The sequence below is a fragment of the Stomoxys calcitrans genome, chromosome 1 (genome assembly GCF_963082655.1).
Source record: "Stomoxys calcitrans chromosome 1, idStoCalc2.1, whole genome shotgun sequence".
Classification (NCBI taxonomy): Eukaryota; Metazoa; Arthropoda; class Insecta; order Diptera; family Muscidae; genus Stomoxys; species Stomoxys calcitrans.
The window spans coordinates 114,925,066-114,944,736 of NC_081552.1; the positions used below are offsets into that span (position 1 = coordinate 114,925,066).

At 40.5% G+C, this 19,671-nt stretch overlaps 1 protein-coding gene and 1 long non-coding RNA gene across 2 annotated transcripts; one reads left to right on the forward strand and one right to left on the reverse strand.

Annotated features, from left to right (window-relative positions):
* Positions 1 to 2,986: 2,986 nt before the first annotated feature.
* LOC131996802 (uncharacterized) lies at positions 2,987 to 3,873 on the reverse strand. Its single transcript, XM_059366758.1, has 2 exons — positions 3,651 to 3,873; positions 2,987 to 3,584 (listed from the first exon to the last, which is right to left on the reverse strand). The coding sequence occupies exons 1-2, from the start codon at positions 3,665 to 3,667 to the stop codon at positions 2,987 to 2,989; spliced, it is 615 nt and encodes a 204-aa protein (XP_059222741.1). The 5' UTR covers positions 3,668 to 3,873.
* Positions 3,874 to 12,644: 8,771 nt separating this feature from the next.
* On the forward strand, positions 12,645 to 14,093 carry LOC106094372 (uncharacterized). Its single transcript, XR_001222540.2, has 2 exons — positions 12,645 to 13,351; positions 13,433 to 14,093. It is a non-coding gene; the product is annotated as an uncharacterized LOC106094372 (long non-coding RNA).
* The last annotated feature ends 5,578 nt before the right edge of the window (positions 14,094 to 19,671 follow it).

A 19,671-nucleotide genomic window follows, 5' to 3' on the forward strand; every position in this document is an offset into this window, starting at 1 on the left:
CTGCATAAACTGATCTATGGGCAGGCACCGCAGTATCTGTATGGATTTATTGATTTCGCCAGATCTATTAGAGGTAAAACAAGTAAAAGCGTGCGTTCGGCCGGGCCGAATCTTATATACCCTCCACCATAGATCGCATTTGTCGAGTTCTTTTCCCGGCATCTCTTCTTAGGCAAAAAAGGATATAAGAAAAGATTTGCTCTGCTATTAGAGCGATATCAATATATGGTCCGGTTTGAACCACAATTAAATTATATGTTGGAGACCTGTGTAAAATTTCAGCCAGTTCGAATAAGAATTGCACCCTTTGGGGGTTCAATAAGTAAAATAGAGGGAACGATTTATATGGGAGCTGTAATGGACTATAGACCGATTTAGACCATAATAAACACGTATGTTGATGGTCATGAGAGGATCCGTCGTACAAAATTTAAGGCATATCGGATAATAATTGCGACCTCTAGAGGCTCAAGAAGTCAAGATCCCAGATCGGTTTATATGGCAGCTATATCAGGTTATGAACCGATTTGAACCTTATTTGACACAGCTGTTGAAAGTAAGAATAAAATACGTCATGCTAAATTTCAGCCAAATCGGATAGGAATTGGGCCCTCTAAAAGCTCAAGAAGGTAAATACCCAGATCTGTTTATATGACAGCTATATCAGGTTATGAACCGATTTGAAACATACTTGGCGCAGTTGTTGGATATCATAACGAAATACTTCGTGCAAATATTCATTCAAATCGGATAAAAATTGTGCCCTCTAGAGGCTCAAGAAGTCAAGACCCAAGATCTGTTTATATGACAGCTATATCAGGTTATGGACCGATTTGAACCATGCTTGACACAGTTGTTGGATATCATAACAAAACACGTCGTGCAAAATTTCATTCCAATCGGATAGGAATTGCGCACTCTAGAGGCTCAAGAAGACAAGACCCAAGATCGGTTTATATGACAGCTATATCAGGTTATGGACCGATTTGAAGCATACTTGGCAAAGTTGTTGAATATCATAACATAACACGTAGTGCAAAATTTCATTCCAATCGGATAAGAATTGCGCACTCTAGAGGTTCAAGAAGTCAAGACCCAAGATCGGTTTATATGGCAGCTATATCAAAACATGGACCGATATGACCCATTTACAATACCAACCGACCTACACTAATAAGAAGTATTTGTGCAAAATTTCAAGCGGGTAGCTCTACTCCTTCGGAAGTTAGCGTGCTTTCGACAGACAGACGGATGGACGGACGGACATGGCTAGATCGACATAAAATGTCGCGACGATCAAGAATATATTGGGTTGCCCAAAAAGTATTTGTCGGTAATATAGTAGTATTTAATATAGTCGGCGTTGACAAATTTTTTCAACGAGTTGTGACTCTGTAATTGCATTCTTTCTTCTGTCAGTTATCAGATGTTACTTTTAGCTTGTTTTAGATAAAAACTGCGCGAAATTTTGTTTACATTTGTTTGTTTGGCGTCAATTTTAATATGGGTACCACATGTATTGAAAGAAATTCGTTTAACAAACCGAATCAACGCTTGGGATATGCACCTTAAACGCAATGAATTCGATCCGTTTTTAAAACGAATCATAACTGGAGATGAAAAATGGATTGTTTACAACAACGTTAGTCGAAAACGATCATGGTCCAAGCATGGTGAACCAGCTCAAACCACTTCAAAGGCTGATATCCACCAAAAGAAGGTTATGCTGTCTGTTTCGTGGGATTGGAAGAGTGTGGTATATTTTGAGCTGCTTCCAAATTGAATACAGCCATCAAGAAAAAGCGACCAGAATTGGTCAATCGTAAAGGTGTCATATTCCACCAGGACAACGCTAGACCGCACACATCTTTGGTAACTGAGTGAGCTTGGCTGGGAACTTTTGATGCATCCACCATATAGCCCTGACCTTGCCCCATCAGACTACCATTTATTTCGATCTTTGCAGAACTCCTTAAATGGTATAACTTTCGGCAATGATGAGGCTATAAAATCGCACTTGGTTCAGTTTTTTGCAGATAAAGGCCAGAAGTTCTATGAGCGTGGAATACTAAATTTGCCAGTAAGATGTCAAAAGGTTATCGAACAAAATGGCAATTATATATTTGATTAAAGTTCATTCTAAGTTTTATTAAAAATGCATTTAATTTTTTTCAAAAATCCGCAATTACTTTTTGGGCAACCTAATACTGGTCTCAGACGAATATTTCGAGTAGTTACAAACAGAATGACGAAATTAGTATACCCCCCATCCTGTGGTGGAGGGTATAAAAATCATTCCCAAAATGTATCGAAGGCTTGTTTCTGATCGGCATATGTTCATATTCGCTGTACGTCTCTGGAACTCACTTCCTAACGATCTGCAATTACTCAGTAACTCGGCAACATTTAAAACCAGACTTTGGAAACATTTTACTGTATTTAGTTGATGAATGTTAAGACTCATTTATTTATTTATTTCTATTAATTCCTCTTTAATTGATAAATTCATTTTTGTTTTTTTCTTTTAAATTGAAATCTACAAAGCCACAAATGGTAGTTTTTTCCGTTAGTAAGTTATTCATTCAAAATCTGTTATGTATTGTATAGCTATAGATTCTTAGTTTTAAGTGTTTACTATGTACAATTGTTGGAGATATTACCCGCACTTTAATTAAAAGAATGTTATATTCTTGTTGTGCGGGTGTAAATAAAAAAATTGCAAATTACAAATTTTCATCAAAAGCAAATAAAAATTAAACAAATTTAACAATTACCAATAAACAATCACCCTTATTATGTATGTCGTAGTCGAATTTCGAGAGCAGTCGTAGTCGAACTCGAATTTACATTTCGTTGGTATTATGTAAAAAAAATGACGTGAGTGTTTTTGTAATAGACGTATCCTACATATTTTAATAAATTCTGAACTACCCAGTGATAAAAACATCAGCTGATTGAAAATATTTGAGTTACAATTGCCGGCTTTTTAAACGTTTCGTAATAAAAAGTAAAAAAGTAAAATAAAACTCTTTTTTACTTCTTCATATAAACTTGTCTGAATTTTAAGCTGTTGATCCAGAAGTACATTTTTGTCCACAGTTCGTTGCTTCCTTTTTCGAGTGGAAGTATTGGGTTGGATATCCACTTCTACATTGTCCTCGCTGACGTGTCCATCAACTTCGTCCTCCAAAATTTCTTGAATCAGGTTTACCGGCGAGCTTTGAACACCGATGGATGGGCATTCTGGACTTACAATAGAATTGATTTGCAGTAGTCCTGCTACTGCCTCCTCCAAAGGTGTCAACAACTTCTGGTTGAAAATGCCTCCACCAGTTGCACGGCTTTCCATCTTATTGTGCACGATTTTCTTCTTAACGCTGCTCTTCATATCTGCCCATACCTTCATCCAACCTTCAGCCTCACGTGTGGGAGGGCCTAAACTATTCAGCTTCCTTTGCAAATTATTCCACTGCTCTTTAATGGACAACTTGTCTGTGTTTTTATGGTATCCTTTAGCTATATTTGGGTTTTGACACATAAAATCCACAAGAGCTTCAAATTGTTTTGGTGTCGTTTTCTTTATCCTTTAAATATGTATAATTGAATAATTTTAGGTAAACAATGCACAAATGTTTGATACTAAGACTTACGTTTTGCTGTTATTCATTTTTCTAATTATTTTTATTCAGTTTTTGTAATTTTTAATCTTGTCACTTGAAAAATTCTCTACGACTGTTTCTGTCGAATTTCTCGTTAAAAAACGGCATACATAATACCAAAAAATGTAATAGATTTTAAACATAGTCGCATTTCAGGCGAAAAACGACATATGTAATACCATTCACAATAAACGACAGGAATTCGTTGTGACTACGACATACATAATAGAGGTGAATATCTATATTTCTTTACTCACCTCCGCCTTTTTGATTAATTTTGCCGTTAGAATTTGTATTTTCTTGTTTTTCTTGTAACGGCTGCTTTTCATAAATCAGCTGACCTTTACAAAACATCTGTTCAAAGTTGCAAATTTCTGCTGGGAAAAAACTCCCAGTAGAAGTCCAGTAGTTCTGGAATTTCAGAGCAGCAGGCTTACTGCTGAAAACTCTTTTGTTTGCTGAAAATTATTGCTGCTAAATTATGAAGGGGATGTTAGAAGAAAAAAATACAAATGTTAATGTGTGTCTCTGTGGATGTTTATAATCACCACTGAATGTATAATTTCCATAATCTTTTTTATTTATATTTAGATACTAAAGTCCATGACAGTCATGTACACATTAATAGAGAGATAGCAAAAAATGTGAGCGAGCTCAGCCACATTTCGAAATGTATACCATATATATATATATATATATATATATATATATATATATATATATATATATATATATATATATATATATATATATATATATATATATATATATATATATATACGTTTCAACTCAATCCAGCTGACATTTTGTCAAGAGGTGCGACACCTGTGAAGCTACTCCATTCATCACTATGGAAAGGTAGTCCAAGCTTCCTGCTAAATGAAACTTCAAACTAGCCTGATACTTCATAATATGTGGATAACTTACCTGAGCGCCGAGAAAATGAATTGCTGATGACTCCCCTCACTGATTTGTCGATAAAGTGTTGGTATCGGAATTCTTTTTCGAAAATGCAAGGAATTTTTGCGTATGTTTCTAAATTTTTATATTCCAAATTGAGCGGCCAAATTGAAGTATTAACTCCTGATGATATTAGTGTTGGTACTCGCATTTTGGTCCAAAATGTCCAGCTTATCCATTTTTCTGAAGAGTATAAGGCGTTGAAATCAAATAAGGGAATCGCATCCTCGAGCAAACTGTATTCGTTGGCGCCTATTATTGACGATTTTGGTCTAATTCGAGTTGGTGGCCGTCTCCAAAACTCAATGCTAGCTTTGATGCTCGTCACCCGATTATTATGCCAAAAAAGCATCCCTTTACTGCGTCAACTCTGATGCATTTTCATCATAAACTACTGCATGCTGGAGCACTGTGTTTGCTGGCTACAATTCGACTGCAATTTCGGCCAATCGGAGGACGAAAGCTGGTATGTTCCATAATTTCGAAGTGTGTCCGATGCTTTCGAATGAAGCCGAAATTGCTACAACACGTTATTGGAAATTTGCCATCAGGCCGAGTTACACCAAATAGAGCATTTCATACAACTATCGACTTTTGTGGGCCATTCTTTTACAAGTCTCAGGTGAAGAGCCGCCCTCCTGTGAATTGGTGTATTAGTATATTCGTTTGTTTTTCAACAAAGGCAACTCATCTTGAGGTTGTGACAATGCGACAAATTTTGTGGGAGCAAAAAATGAGTTGGATGAATTGAAGCAAATTTTTTCAAGGCAATCACATCTAAATGCCATTCATGATCAATTTTTTGATGATTGGAAATTGATTGGAAATTTATTCCACCGCCACATTTTGGTTGTCTCTGGGAAGCGGCTGTAAAGTCTACTAAATTCCATTTCTACCGAGCAGTTGGCCTCAATACACTTACATTCGACGAACTACGCACACTAGTCTGCCAAATTTCTGCGTTTTTTAACTTTCGCCCATTGTTCCCGCTCTCCGAAGACCTGGATATATCAACGCCTGGCCATTTTTTAGTGGGGACCCACTTATTTCAATACCCGAACCAAATATGTTATGGATAAATTTCGGTCGTATCAACAGTTGCCAAAAGGTTTCGGAATTGCTACAGATTTTTTGGAGATAGTGGAGCAGTTCGTATTTAACTCTTCTATAAGAGTGATCAAAATAGCAGTCTAAAAGTGACAACATATCCGTTGGTGCCATGGAGATAATAAAAGATGAAAATTTACCACCACTAAAATGGCAAATGGGACGAGCGGAATATTTAGGCGAGCTTTAACTAAACTAACCGTACCACCAATTAATGAATCGGTTGAAGCCCCAAGTCCTTCAATGGGGGGAGGATGTTAACCACAAGTCCGACCCTGTTGCTTAACCACAAGTCCGACCATGTAGCTTTTGTGCAACATCTAAAATCTATTACCTGCCTACCTATCTAAATGCATGCACTTTCACACATACGCCTGCGCATTTCTGTCTGGTCGCTGACTGGTCGCTGTCTAGCCTCTGTCTATGCTAATAGATTGGGGATGCACTTTTATGTATGTGTGAGTGTATGTGCATAAACTTTTTTTTGGATATAAAGCCTTTTTTAAGTAGGATTTTTGGTTGAAGTTGCATTTTTTTACTTTGCTCATAACATTAGTCTTTTTCATTAGCAACAAGCAAGTCAATAAAGTTGTTCAATTCGGAACATTAACTTTTTTTGAAAAGTTTGTTGTGTTTTATTTTTGGTTCGATTAGCCTGTACCTATATTATATATTAGCCTATATTACAGATTCAAACAGACATCGCCAACACGTCCCTCCACCCAGGCCTGAAACACTGGGTCGCGAATTATCAGTGTGATCGCTAGTCACACTGAATAAGAAGTCGAAGCGCCGTAGAGTCGAACAGGGAATTCCCCAACGCGGGGTGATATCTCCGGCACTGTTTAACCCCTACCTATCCTCCATTCCACACCCTCCAGGCAGATATAGAAATCGTATCATATGCGGACGATTGTAAGACCATGGCATTAGGCCCCCCGCAAATTGTTGACAACTGCGATAGGTTGAACGTCTACTTGCCTCATATTTCGTTGCAAGAATTCTGAATATCCGCCACCAAATCTTCAGCCACATTGTTCACAAAAAATACGCACGAGATGAATACCGAGCTGACTGTGATGGTCGATGGAGAAATGATTCCGACCATCAAGTGTCCCAAAATACTTGGCATCACATTTGAAAGCTCTTACACATTCTCCCCACATGCTACATCAATTTGCAATAAAGTCAATATTAGAAACAAAGTCCTCAAGTAAATTGGCGGCAGCACTTGGGGTGCAGACAAAGAAACCTTGTTGATCACGTACAAAGCAATTGGCCGGTCTGTGGTATGTTATGCAGCGCCAGTGTGGTCTCGTCAACTTTGTGACATGCACTGGAATAATATTCAGATCTGTCAAAATGCCGCCCTCCGAACTGCGACTGGCTGTCTCCTCAGTTCTCATGTAGACCACCTCCATCAGGAGACAAAGATCCTGGCAGTGCGAACACATAACTACATACTGTCTAAGCAATACCTTTTGGGCTGTTATCGCAGAGACCATCCAAGTTATCATTTTGTGGATAGACATCCACCGCCCAGAAGCCTCAAGGTAGATCAGCGTAAGAGAGAACTGCTAGGTCAAGCGGCATATTAAGCAGGAATAGACGACATTCATGCAGACAAGGTAGCAGATGCGGTAAATAGCTACCGGGTGAATGTAGATCTTGGGGAACGATCGCCTCCCATTGCACGAAAAAGACTTATGTTATAAGCAAAGCAAAAAAATGCAACTGCATTCATGTTTAAAAAAAAGGCTTCATATCCAAAAAAAAGTTTATGCACATACACTCATATATATATATATATATATATATATATATATATATATATATATATATATATATATATATATATATATATATATATATATATATATATATATATAAATATATATATATATATATATATATATTAAGTGTATGTGCATACAATTTTTTTGGGATATGAAGCCTTTTTTTAAACATGAATGCAGTTGACTTTATTGCAAATTGATGTAGCATGTGGGGAGAATGTGTAAGAGCTTTCAAATGTGATGCCAAGTATTTTGGGACACTTGATGGTCGGTATCATTTCTCCATCGACCATCACAGTCAGCTCGGTATTCATCTCGTGCGTATTTTTTGTGAACAATGTGGCTGAAGATTTGGTGGCGGATATTCAGAATTCTTGCAACGAAATATGAGGCAAGTAGACGTTCAACCTATCGCAGTTGTCAACAATTTGCGGGGGGCCTAATGCCATGGTCTTACAATCGTCCGCATATGATACGATTTCTATATCTGCCTGGAGGGTGTGGAATGGAGGATAGGTAGGGGTTAAACAGTGCCGGAGATATCACCCCACCTTGGGGAATTCCCTGTTCGACTCTACGGCGCTTCGACTTCTTATTCAGTGTGACTGGCGATCACACTGATAATTCGCGACCCAGTGTTTCAGGCCTGGGTGGAGAGACGTGTTGGCGATGTCTGTTTGAATCTGTAATATAGGCTAATATATAATATAGGTACAGGCTAATCGAACCAAAAATAAAACACAACAAACTTTTCAAAACAAAATTAATGTTCCGAATTGAACAACTTTATTGACTTGCTTGTTGCTAATGAAAAAGACTAATGTTATGAGCAAAGTAAAAAAATGCAACTTCAACCAAAAATCCTACTAAAAAAAGGCTTTATATCCAAAAAAAAGTTTATGCACATACACTCACACATACATAAAAGTGCATCCCCAATCTATTAGCATAGACAGAGGCTAGACAGCGACCAGTCAGCGACCAGTCAGCGACCAGACAGAAATGCGCAGGCGTATGTGTGAAAGTGCATGCATTTAGATAGGTAGGCAGGTAATAGATTTTAGATGTTGCACAAAAGCTACATGGTCGGACTTGTGGTTAAGCAACAGGGTCGGACTTGTGGTTAACATCCTCCCCCCATTGAAGGACTTGGGGCTTCAACCGATTCATTAATTGGTGGTACGGTTAGTTTAGTTAAAGCTCGCCTAAATATTCCGCTCGTCCCATTTGCCATTTTAGTGGTGGTAAATTTTCATCTTTTATTATCTCCATGGCACCAACGGATATGTTGTCACTTTTAGACTGCTATTTTGATCACTCTTATAGAAGAGTTAAATACGAACTGCTCCACTATCTCCAAAAAATCTGTAGCAATTCCGAAACCTTTTGGCAACTGTTGATACGACCGAAATTTATCCATAACATATTTGGTTCGGGTATTGAAATAAGTGGGTCCCCACTAAAAAATGGCCAGGCGTTGATATATCCAGGTCTTCGGAGAGCGGGAACAATGGGCGAAAGTTAAAAAACGCAGAAATTTGGCAGACTAGTGTGCGTAGTTCGTCGAATGTAAGTGTATTGAGGCCAACTGCTTGGTAGAAATGGAATTTAGTAGACTTTACAGCCGCTTCCCAGAGACAACCAAAATGTGGCGGTGGAATAAATTTCCAATTAATGCCATCATCAAAAAATTGATCATGAATGGCATTTAGATGTGATTGCCTTGAAAAAATTTGCTTCAATTCATCCAACTCATTTTTTGCTCCCACAAAATTTGTCGCATTGTCGGACCAAATCGTTTTGGGTTTGCCTCTAGTGGCAACGAAGCGTCGTAGTGAGCAGAAAAATGACGGCGTTGACAAGTCTTGGACAACCTCAAGATGAGTTGCCTTTGTTGAAAAACAAACGAATATACTAATACACCAATTCACAGGAGGGCGGCTCTTCACCTGAGACTTGTAAAAGAATGGCCCACAAAAGTCGATAGTTGTATGAAATGCTCTATTTGGTGTAACTCGGCCTGATGGCAAATTTCCAATAACGTGTTGTAGCAATTTCGGCTTCATTCGAAAGCATCGGACACACTTCGAAATTATGGAACATACCAGCTTTCGTCCTCCGGTTGGCCGAAATTGCAGTCGAATTGTAGCCAGAAAACACTGTGCTCCAGCATGCAGTAGTTTATGATGAAAATGCATCAGAGTTGACGCAGTAAAGGGATGCTTTTTTGGCATAATAATCGGGTGACGAGCATCAAAGCTAGCATTGAGTTTTGGAGACGGCCACCAACTCGAATTAGACCAAAATCGTCAATAATAGGCGCCAACGAATACAGTTTGCTCGAGGATGCGATTCCCTTATTTGATTTCAACGCCTTATACTCTTCAGAAAAATGGATAAGCTGGACATTTTGGACCAAAATGCGAGTACCAACACTAATATCATCAGGAGTTAATACTTCAATTTGGCCGCTCAATTTGGAATATAAAAATTTAGAAACATACGCAAAAATTCCTTGCATTTTCGAAAAAGAATTCCGATACCAACACTTTATCGACAAATCAGTGAGGGGAGTCATCAGCAATTCATTTCCTCGGCGCTCAGGTAAGTTATCTACATAATATGAAGTATCAGGCTAGTTTGAAGTTTCATTTAGCAGGAAGCTTGGACTACCTTTCCATAGTGATGAATGGAGTAGCTTCACAGGTGTCGCACCTCTTGACAAAATGTCTGCTGGATTGAGTTGAAACGTAATGCCAAGAAATTCGAGTCCCAAGTGACTGAATTCGAGAAATTCGATTGACAACGAAAACGTTGAAGTGGATGGTAGCTCTCAAAGCCAGGACAAAACTACCATCGAATCGGACCAACAATGGTATCAATCAACTCAGCTAGAATGCATGCAGCTGAAATTTCAAGCTTTGGTACAGTGAGCGTCTTCAATAGGGCAACTCTCGACTTAAAGCACAGCAATTCAGATTTAATGACGTTGCTCATTCTCTCTTCTGTAGGAACATCTCGTAGAGCATCTGGATCGTTGGAGCACAATTTGCGAATCAATAATTCGCCCTTTTTAAGCAAAGCTGTCACTTGACGCCTTATCTCTTCGACCTCTGCTATGAATTGCCACCGGAAAGCACGCCATCTACGTAAAAGTCACGCAGAACCACTTTGGAACCCAGTGGAAAATTCTCCTCTTCATCGATTGCAAGTTGATGCAGTGACTGTGTTCAATTTGTAAGTTTTTCTCCCGTCACAGAATGCATTGGAGGTAATCGTTAGGGTAAGACACTCGTACACACCTGTAAATTTTGCAAATGTTTCCACTAAGGGCAACTTTGAAAAATCTATTTCTGAGGGCATTGAAAAGCCTTGTTTGTATAGTAGTGCGGGAATGCAAAATATCGTTCAACGATAGTTTTTGCCGATCCATCAAAAACCACTCTAAGTTTCGTCGATGTGCTGTCCAGCTTTTGAACACAGTGTTGTGGCAAATAGTACTTCGAATCTGGTACCTGCGGTGAAATCATCGACATGAGGCTTAATGTGGCATACTCACTCATAAAAGCTGTACATTGAGCCTTTATTTCTGGATTCCGGCGAAACTATCTTCCCAAAGAATTAAGCCTTTGCAATGTACGCTGGTATGAACCACCAAGTGATGAAACTCATCTGCTTTCGATTTGCGGCAGCCAAACTGAATATGCCCTAGAAGGCAAACGAACAAAGTTGCTTACGACCCAGCCGAATAATGTTGTTTGTAATACAGGAAGGTTGGCACCAATTTTTATTTACCCGACTGATATCAAATTGATAAACAATTCGGGACCAATTAACATGTCGATATGAGCCGGCTTGTTGAATGCTGGGTCTGCCAATTGTATGTTTTTTGGTATATTCCAGTTGGAAGTATCAAGATTTATGGTGATGTTTGGTATCACCATTGCAGCAAACGAATGGTGAAATCATTATGACAAGATTTCACAACCAATTCAACAGATTTCTCAACCATCATACTTCCGTCATCTATCCCGTAAACTGTGGCTGAAACTCGATTGCAATTTAAGCCAAGAATATTTGCAAAATCATTTGCAATCAAGTTTAACTGGTACGCAGGATCTAAAATTGCACGATATGGCATGAAATTTCCAAACTTATTTTTGACGAGGACAATGACTGTGGCCAGGAAGACTGTTCCACCTGGGGTTGCTGATTTCCCAGATGAATCAGCTGACGAAATAAGCACTGATTGGTATGTTGATGGTTCCACTGCATCTGATGGCTGGGTTGTTGAAGAGCATTGTCTGCAAGGACTCGATTTGCTCTTTTTCAACACATGGCCCTTCCGAAGACAATTAAGTCACAATTTCAAATAAAATTTGCCTCCTTGATGGACAATTGACAATGTAATGGTCCATCGAATCATATAAGGCACACAACGGAGATGAACTTCCAGAGGCTTCATGCACATTTCGATTTTGTAATGTTTGATTTTTGTTGTTTTATTAAAAAGAGCTGGCACAAACGAAAGAATTGTCCAAATTTTCCAACATTCGACATCTTTGCTCCAAAATACTTGATATGGACGACCAGGATGGTCATCTACTCCCATTTTATTTGGGAATCTCTGTCCATTTTAGTGGCAGCTAAATAAATTAAGAAACCATCTGTAATTTGATCCCTACTGGCTATCTTCTGCATGGCCCGCAAGTGGGAATTTAATTTATCACTAAAGGCAGGTACTATATTCGGTTTTCGCGTTGAAACTCCATATAAAAAAATAAACGGAAAAATTTTCCGAAATGTGTTCGTTTCGTCATAACTTGATTTTTCATCTAGGGAAAATTTACATTTCGGGACGACCATTGAGAGCACAACCACAGCCGCTGTGCAACAAGTCATTTTCTTACGCAAAATAAACGCGATCGTCAAACTTCTAATTGTAACTGGGTGTTTGTTAGTGTTAGTGATGTTGCTCACATGGTTGCCCGAAAAGTAATTGCGGATTTTTCATATAGTCGGCGTTGACAAATTTTTTCACAGCTTATGACTCTGTAATTGCATTCTTTCTTCTGTCAGTTATCAGCTTGCTTTAGAAAAAAGTGTAAAAAAGTATATTTGATTAAAGTTCATTCTAAGTTTTATTAAAAATGCATTTACTTTCTTTTAAAAAATCCGCAATTACTTTTTGGGCAACCCAATATTTACTCTGGTTGGAAAAAAATAAAGTGTTTGTGGGTGCATAAATGAAGTATTATTTTAATATAAGTAAATATACTCGAAAGAAAAATGTATATTTCTTTCACAACATGCAATTCAATCAATCGGTACGAAATAATAAGGTTTGTGAAAGAATGTGTTGCGCTTTTGGTATTACAATATTTGGATAAAAGTGGAAGATGCTGTTAAGTTTTGCTTATTTAACTTATAACAGTGAAAATACTACAAAATCTTATTATTTCTACAAATAAATTCTGCATTTGTCTCTTTTTTAATTGTTTTGTGTTTCATAATATATTAATTACGAAGGGGTGCGTTTTAGTTGAAATTACAAAAACATGCATGAATTTCAATTCAACCCATACATTCACATTTGTGTGTACACATGCTCGTAAGCAGCTGATCAATTGTTTAATGCCATATTATTTTTTTTATGTAAATGGCAACATTTTGGCCGAAGAAACCTAAAAAAATCAACCTTGTCAAACCACTGAAAGAACGATTTTCGGACATTTTTCCGTAAAAATTTACGTAGTACCAGCCTTAAGGTGTTGTAAGCCAATGGATTGGGAACCTTCAAAAGCTTTCAGCGGAAAAAATGGCTTTTATGTGGGTCTGAAAATTTTAGAATTTGTAATCGAAACTATTTCTCAACAATTTTACCGCTTCCATGTAATTTGTTTCGTTTAGCTCCAACGATGAAATTGTGTCCAAGGCGGCACAAGTTAAGCTTGAACGCAGATCATGGAACTTCTCCAGGTAACTTAAATCCGTGCGGCTGTCGACAATTGTTGATCACAGTGAGAAGAAATTCGGCCAATCTGCATAAGCTCACCAAACTTCAGCAACTGTATCTCAGGTAGGCATGTTTTGCGTGTCGAAAATGAAGTTTCGGCAAATGGACTGCCATCAACAGAAAATTGGCGCACCGTTGATAAACGTGGAGTTGATTCCAATCTCCGGATGGAACTCATCTGTCGAGTCAATTTGGTCTGACATCCAGATACAAGGCGGTAAACTTCATCCGTTCTTCACTTTCTATTTCGGCCGTTACCATCTCCTCCAACGCTGAATAAGTCTCTTCGAATAAGGCGTTTAACTGCTCCACATAGTCGAGACGGACGTACAAATCTACATCATCATATTCACCAAGCTGCGTCGGCGTAAGGGATTTTTTCAACATCTCCAACTGCTTTAGCATTGATGCAATCCTTGTCATGGGGTAATACATTTTTTGAATTTACACCATCACTTGCGTTGCAGAGCATACTGCGTCTGGTATATTTCCTTTTTTTAGCAACTTCACGGTATTTCACAAAAGACTTTAAAAAATTAAAGAAATTTTATCCGACTTGACAATATTTTTTTAGTAATCAACAAATAGATCACGTTAACACATATAGCAGCTAGACATCCAGTGAGCAATTTTTGCCGAGTTCGTTAAGTATTCGGACAGAATCTCTGCACAAGTTTCCGATTCTGATTCCTAATTTTTTGCGAAATAGTAAAGAAAGTTGTATGGACGGTTTACACGAATTCTGAAAGTTTTCTTAGGGGAAATTCGGAATTAGCGTCAGAGTTTTGTAATGAATTCTTTAAGAAATCGTTAAAAAACTTTAAGGAAATTCTGAGGGAATTTTTGAAATTGCTCAGATATTTCCGATGCTTTGTTAGATTTTCGTGACAATTTCAGACAAAACTCGAATATAATCAAGACAAAAAACGAATATAATCAAATACTCTCTACATATTCGAACATATAGTCCGAATATTCTTCAAAATTTTCACTTTTATCTAGAAAAAGTCTTAGGAAATTCTGAGTATTTTCTGATGTATGTTAAGAAAATAATCAGAAAATCTCAAAATTTTTCCTAAAATTTTTTTTTTTATTATTTTTAACTGTTTATTTAGAAAAAATAACAAAAAACAAACAAAAAGACATTAAATATAATAATTGAATTATATTTAATGTCTGTTTGTTTGTTAATTCAATTCATTAAATATAATTTCATTTGTTTATTTTACACTTTAATTTTATTTTCACAATAAAACTTCCAACTTTACTGCTTGAATGCTTCTAATCGACTAAAAAAAGCAAACAAAACCTGTAAACACAAAATTTGCCACGTGCAAACCGTTGCAAAACAAAAACAAACAAAACCGGTATACAAACCAAAAATAAGCTAGTACAAAAATATGCAGAGACTCTGAAAAAAAACTCTTAGCTGATGCTTGGAAATACGAAAAATTACGAAACAAATTCTTTACGATTATAACCACAATAAAATGTGCAATGTTCGAAAGAAATCTGGCCGAAACCCCGATAAATTTCTAGGGGAAATTCTGAGAAATCGGCAAATTTTGTTATAAAATATCAGAAAACTTCGGAAAAAACTCTGACTTCAGAGCGCTCGGCAAAAATGGCTCACTGGGCAACGACCAGACAAGAATGCGCAAGCGTATGTGTAAAAGTGATTGCATGCATTTAGATTGGTAGGCAGGTAATAGATTTGAGATGTTGCACAAAAGCCATAACAATAATTTGCATACAATGTTTGGGTAACAGTAGCAGCCAAATCAAACATGGCCGGACTTACGGTTAACAATGTCCTCAAATAGTTTGGCATGGCTGACCGTGTCGAATGCCTTAGACAGGTTCAGTGCCACGAGAACCACCCTATCACATGGCCTGGGCTGATTGAAGCCACGGCAAATGTGTGAGGTGATGGCATGCAAAGCAGTTTTTGTGCAATGTTGAAAATTCTCCTTCGAGGCTCGGGAGGAGTATTGCCTCAGGCGACTTTGCTACGTGTGAGAGAAGGGAGATCGGTCTGTATGACTTCTCCAAACTAGGGTCCTTTCCAGTCTTCAGTAGCGAGATCCCTCTGCCCATTTCCCAGACATCGGGAACTATAAGAGTGTTCAAAGATAGGTTGAGGACAGTACTAAGGTACTCAAATCCAGGTAAATCCCTATTCTTCAAAATCAATGCAGAGATTCCGTCGGGTCTCAACGACTTGGAAGATTTGGCGCCACGAATGATATTCGTAACTTCGCCCACGTTAAATTGTGAAGTCTGTCCATTAGCTTGGAGACCACGAATACGGCGATGGCTCTTCTCCTTGCCTTGCCACTCTCGGAATGCATAACAAATTGACGGTTGGTTGTTCAAAGTGACTGAGGTCCTGTCATCCCGTCTACCGGGGTTCGAGAGTGACTTAACCGGTTCCTAAGTTGCATTACTCCAAGTGTTCAACCACAAATTCTTGTTCGTTGACTACCCTGTTTATTTCCAGATTCAGCTCGCTGATTCTGGGGTTAGTGGGGTCTGTACAACGAATTCCACCACGCTCGTCTACGAGTACCACTGCCTGCGCCGGGATCAATCCCATGGGAGCCGGTTGTACGCACCGGATTGGCCCGATGGAATCCTCATCGGCAAGGGCTGCCGCCTCAGTGTACGTGTTCGTATTTTTTCGTCTCGGAGTGCCTTCTCCGCACGCTTCTGGTCCGTGCCGGGATTGAAAAGAACCCCGGACCCTGGTCCTGTTCGGTTTGCCAGAACCGCCTTCATCATCGGTCGGTGTCGGTGAGGTGTAACCGGTGCATGGAGTGGGTACATTTCCGTTCTTGCTCTGGCCTAACTTCTCTACGGGAGTATAGTCATACTGGCTATGTCGCAAGGTGCTGTGCGAACATAGCCAGCAGTGGGTCACAAGCGTCGTCGTCGTCGCCTTCGGCGTCCTCGTCGTCGGACTATGTGACCCCCCGACCTCTCCCGTACGGCAATTTATGCAACGACAGCACCCTAGCGCTACTATTGCCAGGCCAGTGCCGGGAAGTGTATCGTTCATGCAGTTAAACTGCAACGGACTGCGTGGCAAGATCGATGAGATCGTAGATTTTATGAGTCGGAAGATCGTATCGGTCGCATCGATCCAGGAGAAAAAGCTGACCAACACCTGCAGCTTGCACAGTTGTCACGGTTACAATGTGCTACGTAAGGATCGCTCAAGGAATGGAGGTGGGGGATTGGCCTTCGTTATACACCATTCCGTGCAGTATAGACCTATCTCGCCTGCGCTTGACGCTAGTGACCCATACATGGAATGTATGGGGGTAGCAGTCAGGTCTGGTACTGCCGAGATAGAGATATACAACGTGTATATACCGCCGGTTGGTAGCTGTGTCCCGATTAATGGCCAGGTTTACAACCCCGACATAAGTGGATTGCTATCTGGCCATAATCGTCTGGTTCTGGGGAATTTTAATGCACATCACACGTCATGGCATTCTCCCCTAGGTAACGACCAGCGTGGCATAGCTTTGGCAGAGGAGATAGATAGCTCCACGTTTTGCACGGTGAATGAGGATGCCCCCACTAGGATTACGAGGAGGTGCAGCAGCTCGCCAGACATCTCAATTGCATCCCCTGATCTCCTGAGTGACGTATCCTGGCAAGCCGTCATCTCTTTGGGGTCAGACCACCTCCCCATTATTCTCACCATCGACCGACCACCCGACTTCATAACCTCTGAGCGCCGGACGTTCATCAATTATAAGAAGGCCGATTGGACTGGCTTCAGAGAGAATACCAATCGCCGCTTCAATGAACTGCCACCCCCCTCTGATGTGCTTGTGGCCGAGAGGAAATTTCGAGACATCATCAACGCAGCAGCCGCTCGCTTTATACCAGCCGGTCGAATACCACAAGTGCGACCCAATTTCCCGGCGCAAGCAGTGGTACTCGCAGACGAGCGTGATGGGATTCGTGCTATGGACCCCGCTAACCCCAGAATCAAGGAGCTGAATCTGGAAATAAATAGGGTAGTCAACGAACATAAGCGGAATTTGTGGCTGGAACACTTGGAGTAATGTAACTTAGGCACCGGTGCAGGCAAACTGTGGGCCACTGTTAAGTCTCTCTCGAACCCCGCCAGACGGGACGACAGAACCTCAGTCACTTTTGGCGAGATAACCGTGACTGATCCGAAGAGATGCGCCAGGTTGTTCAACCGTCAATTTATTGTGCATCCCGAGAGAGACAGGGCAAGGAGGAGAGCCATTCGCCGTATTCGTGGTCTCCGAGCCGATGAACAGCCATCACAATTTACCGTGGGCGAAGTTACGAATGTCATCCGTGGCGCCAAATCTTCAAAGGCGTTGGGCCCCGACGGAATCTCTACATTGATGCTGAAGAATCTGGATTCACCTGGAGTTGAGTACCTTACCACTGTCCTTAACCTGTCATTGAACACTCTTATAGTTCCCGATGTGTGGAAAATGGGCAGAGTGATCCCGCTACTGAAGCCTGGAAAAGACCCGAGTTTGGGGGATTTGTACAGACCGATCTCTCCTTCTCTCACCAGTGGCAAAGACGCTTGAGGCATTACTCCTACCGAGCCTCGTAGGAGAATTTCCATTCGCCGGGCATCAACATGAATTTCGGAGACTGCACAGCACAACAACAGCTTTGCATGCCATCACCACACACATTTGCTGTGGCTTCAATCAACCCAGGCCATGTGATAGGACGGTCCTCGTGGCACTGGACCTATCGAAGGCATTCGACACGGTCAGCCATGCCAAATTATTTGAGGACATCGCCAACACGTCCCTCCACCCAGGCCTGAAACACTGGGTCGCGAATTATCAGTGTGATCGCCAGTCATTTGTAGAATTTGGGGATAAGAAGTCGAAGCGCCGTAGAATCGAACAGGGAATTCCCCAAGGCGGGGTGATATCTCCGGCACTGTTTAACCCCTACCTATCCTCCAGGCAGATATAGAAATCGTATCATATGCGGACGATTGTAAGACCATGGCATTAGGCCCCCCGCAAATTGTTGACAACTGCGATAGGTTGAACGTCTACCTGCCTCATATTTCGTTGCAAGAATTCTGAATATCCGCCACCAAATCTTCAGCCACATTGTTCACAAAAAATACGCACGAGATGAATACCGAGCTGACTGTGATGGTCGATGGAGAAATGATTCCGACCATCAAGTGTCCCAAAATACTTGGCGTCACATTTGACAGCTCCTACACTTTCTCCCCACATGCCACAGCAATCTGCAATAAAGTCAAAAGTAGAAACAAGGTCCTCAAGTCACTCGCTGGCAGCACTTGGGGTGCAGACAAAAAAACCTTGTTGACCACGTACAAAGCAATTGGCCGGTCTGTGGTAAGTTATGCAGCGCCAGTGTGGTCACGTCAACTTTGTGACACGCAGTGGAATAATATTCAGATCTGTCAGAATGCCGCCCTCCGAACTGCGACGGGCTGTCTCCTCAGTTCTCACGTGGACAACCTCCATCAGGAGACAAAGATCCTACCAGTGCGAAGACATAACTACATGCTGTCTAAGCAATACCTTTTGGGCTGTTATCGCAGAAACCATCCAAATCATCATCTTGTGGATAAATACCCACCGCCCAGAAGCCTTAAGGTAGATCTACACGATCTAGAGCGTGAGGTTCAGCGCTACAAGAGAGAACCTCTAGATCAAGCGGGTCTGAACAACATTCATGCAGACACAGTAGCAGACGCGGTAATTGGCTACCGGATGAATGTAGTCCTTGGAGAACGACCGCCACCCATTGCACGCGAAGAAATCGACCTCCCCGACAAACCAGAGTGGTTCCGGCTCAATTACGTTCCGGCAGATGCAGCCGCCTCAATTCCCACAGAGCTAGGATTGATGCCGACGTGCAAGATGTATGTCCCGATTGTAACCAGAGACCGCACGGTACACGTCACCTGTTTAACTGCCCGGCCAGACCCACTCGACTCAGACCCAGATCCCTGTGGACGCACCCCATCTTAGTTGCGGAGTTCCTGGGTCTCGACACTCAACAGAATCAAGCAGACGAAAGATAGAATACAATAAATTGCTACAACAACAACAACAACAACGACGACGACCCT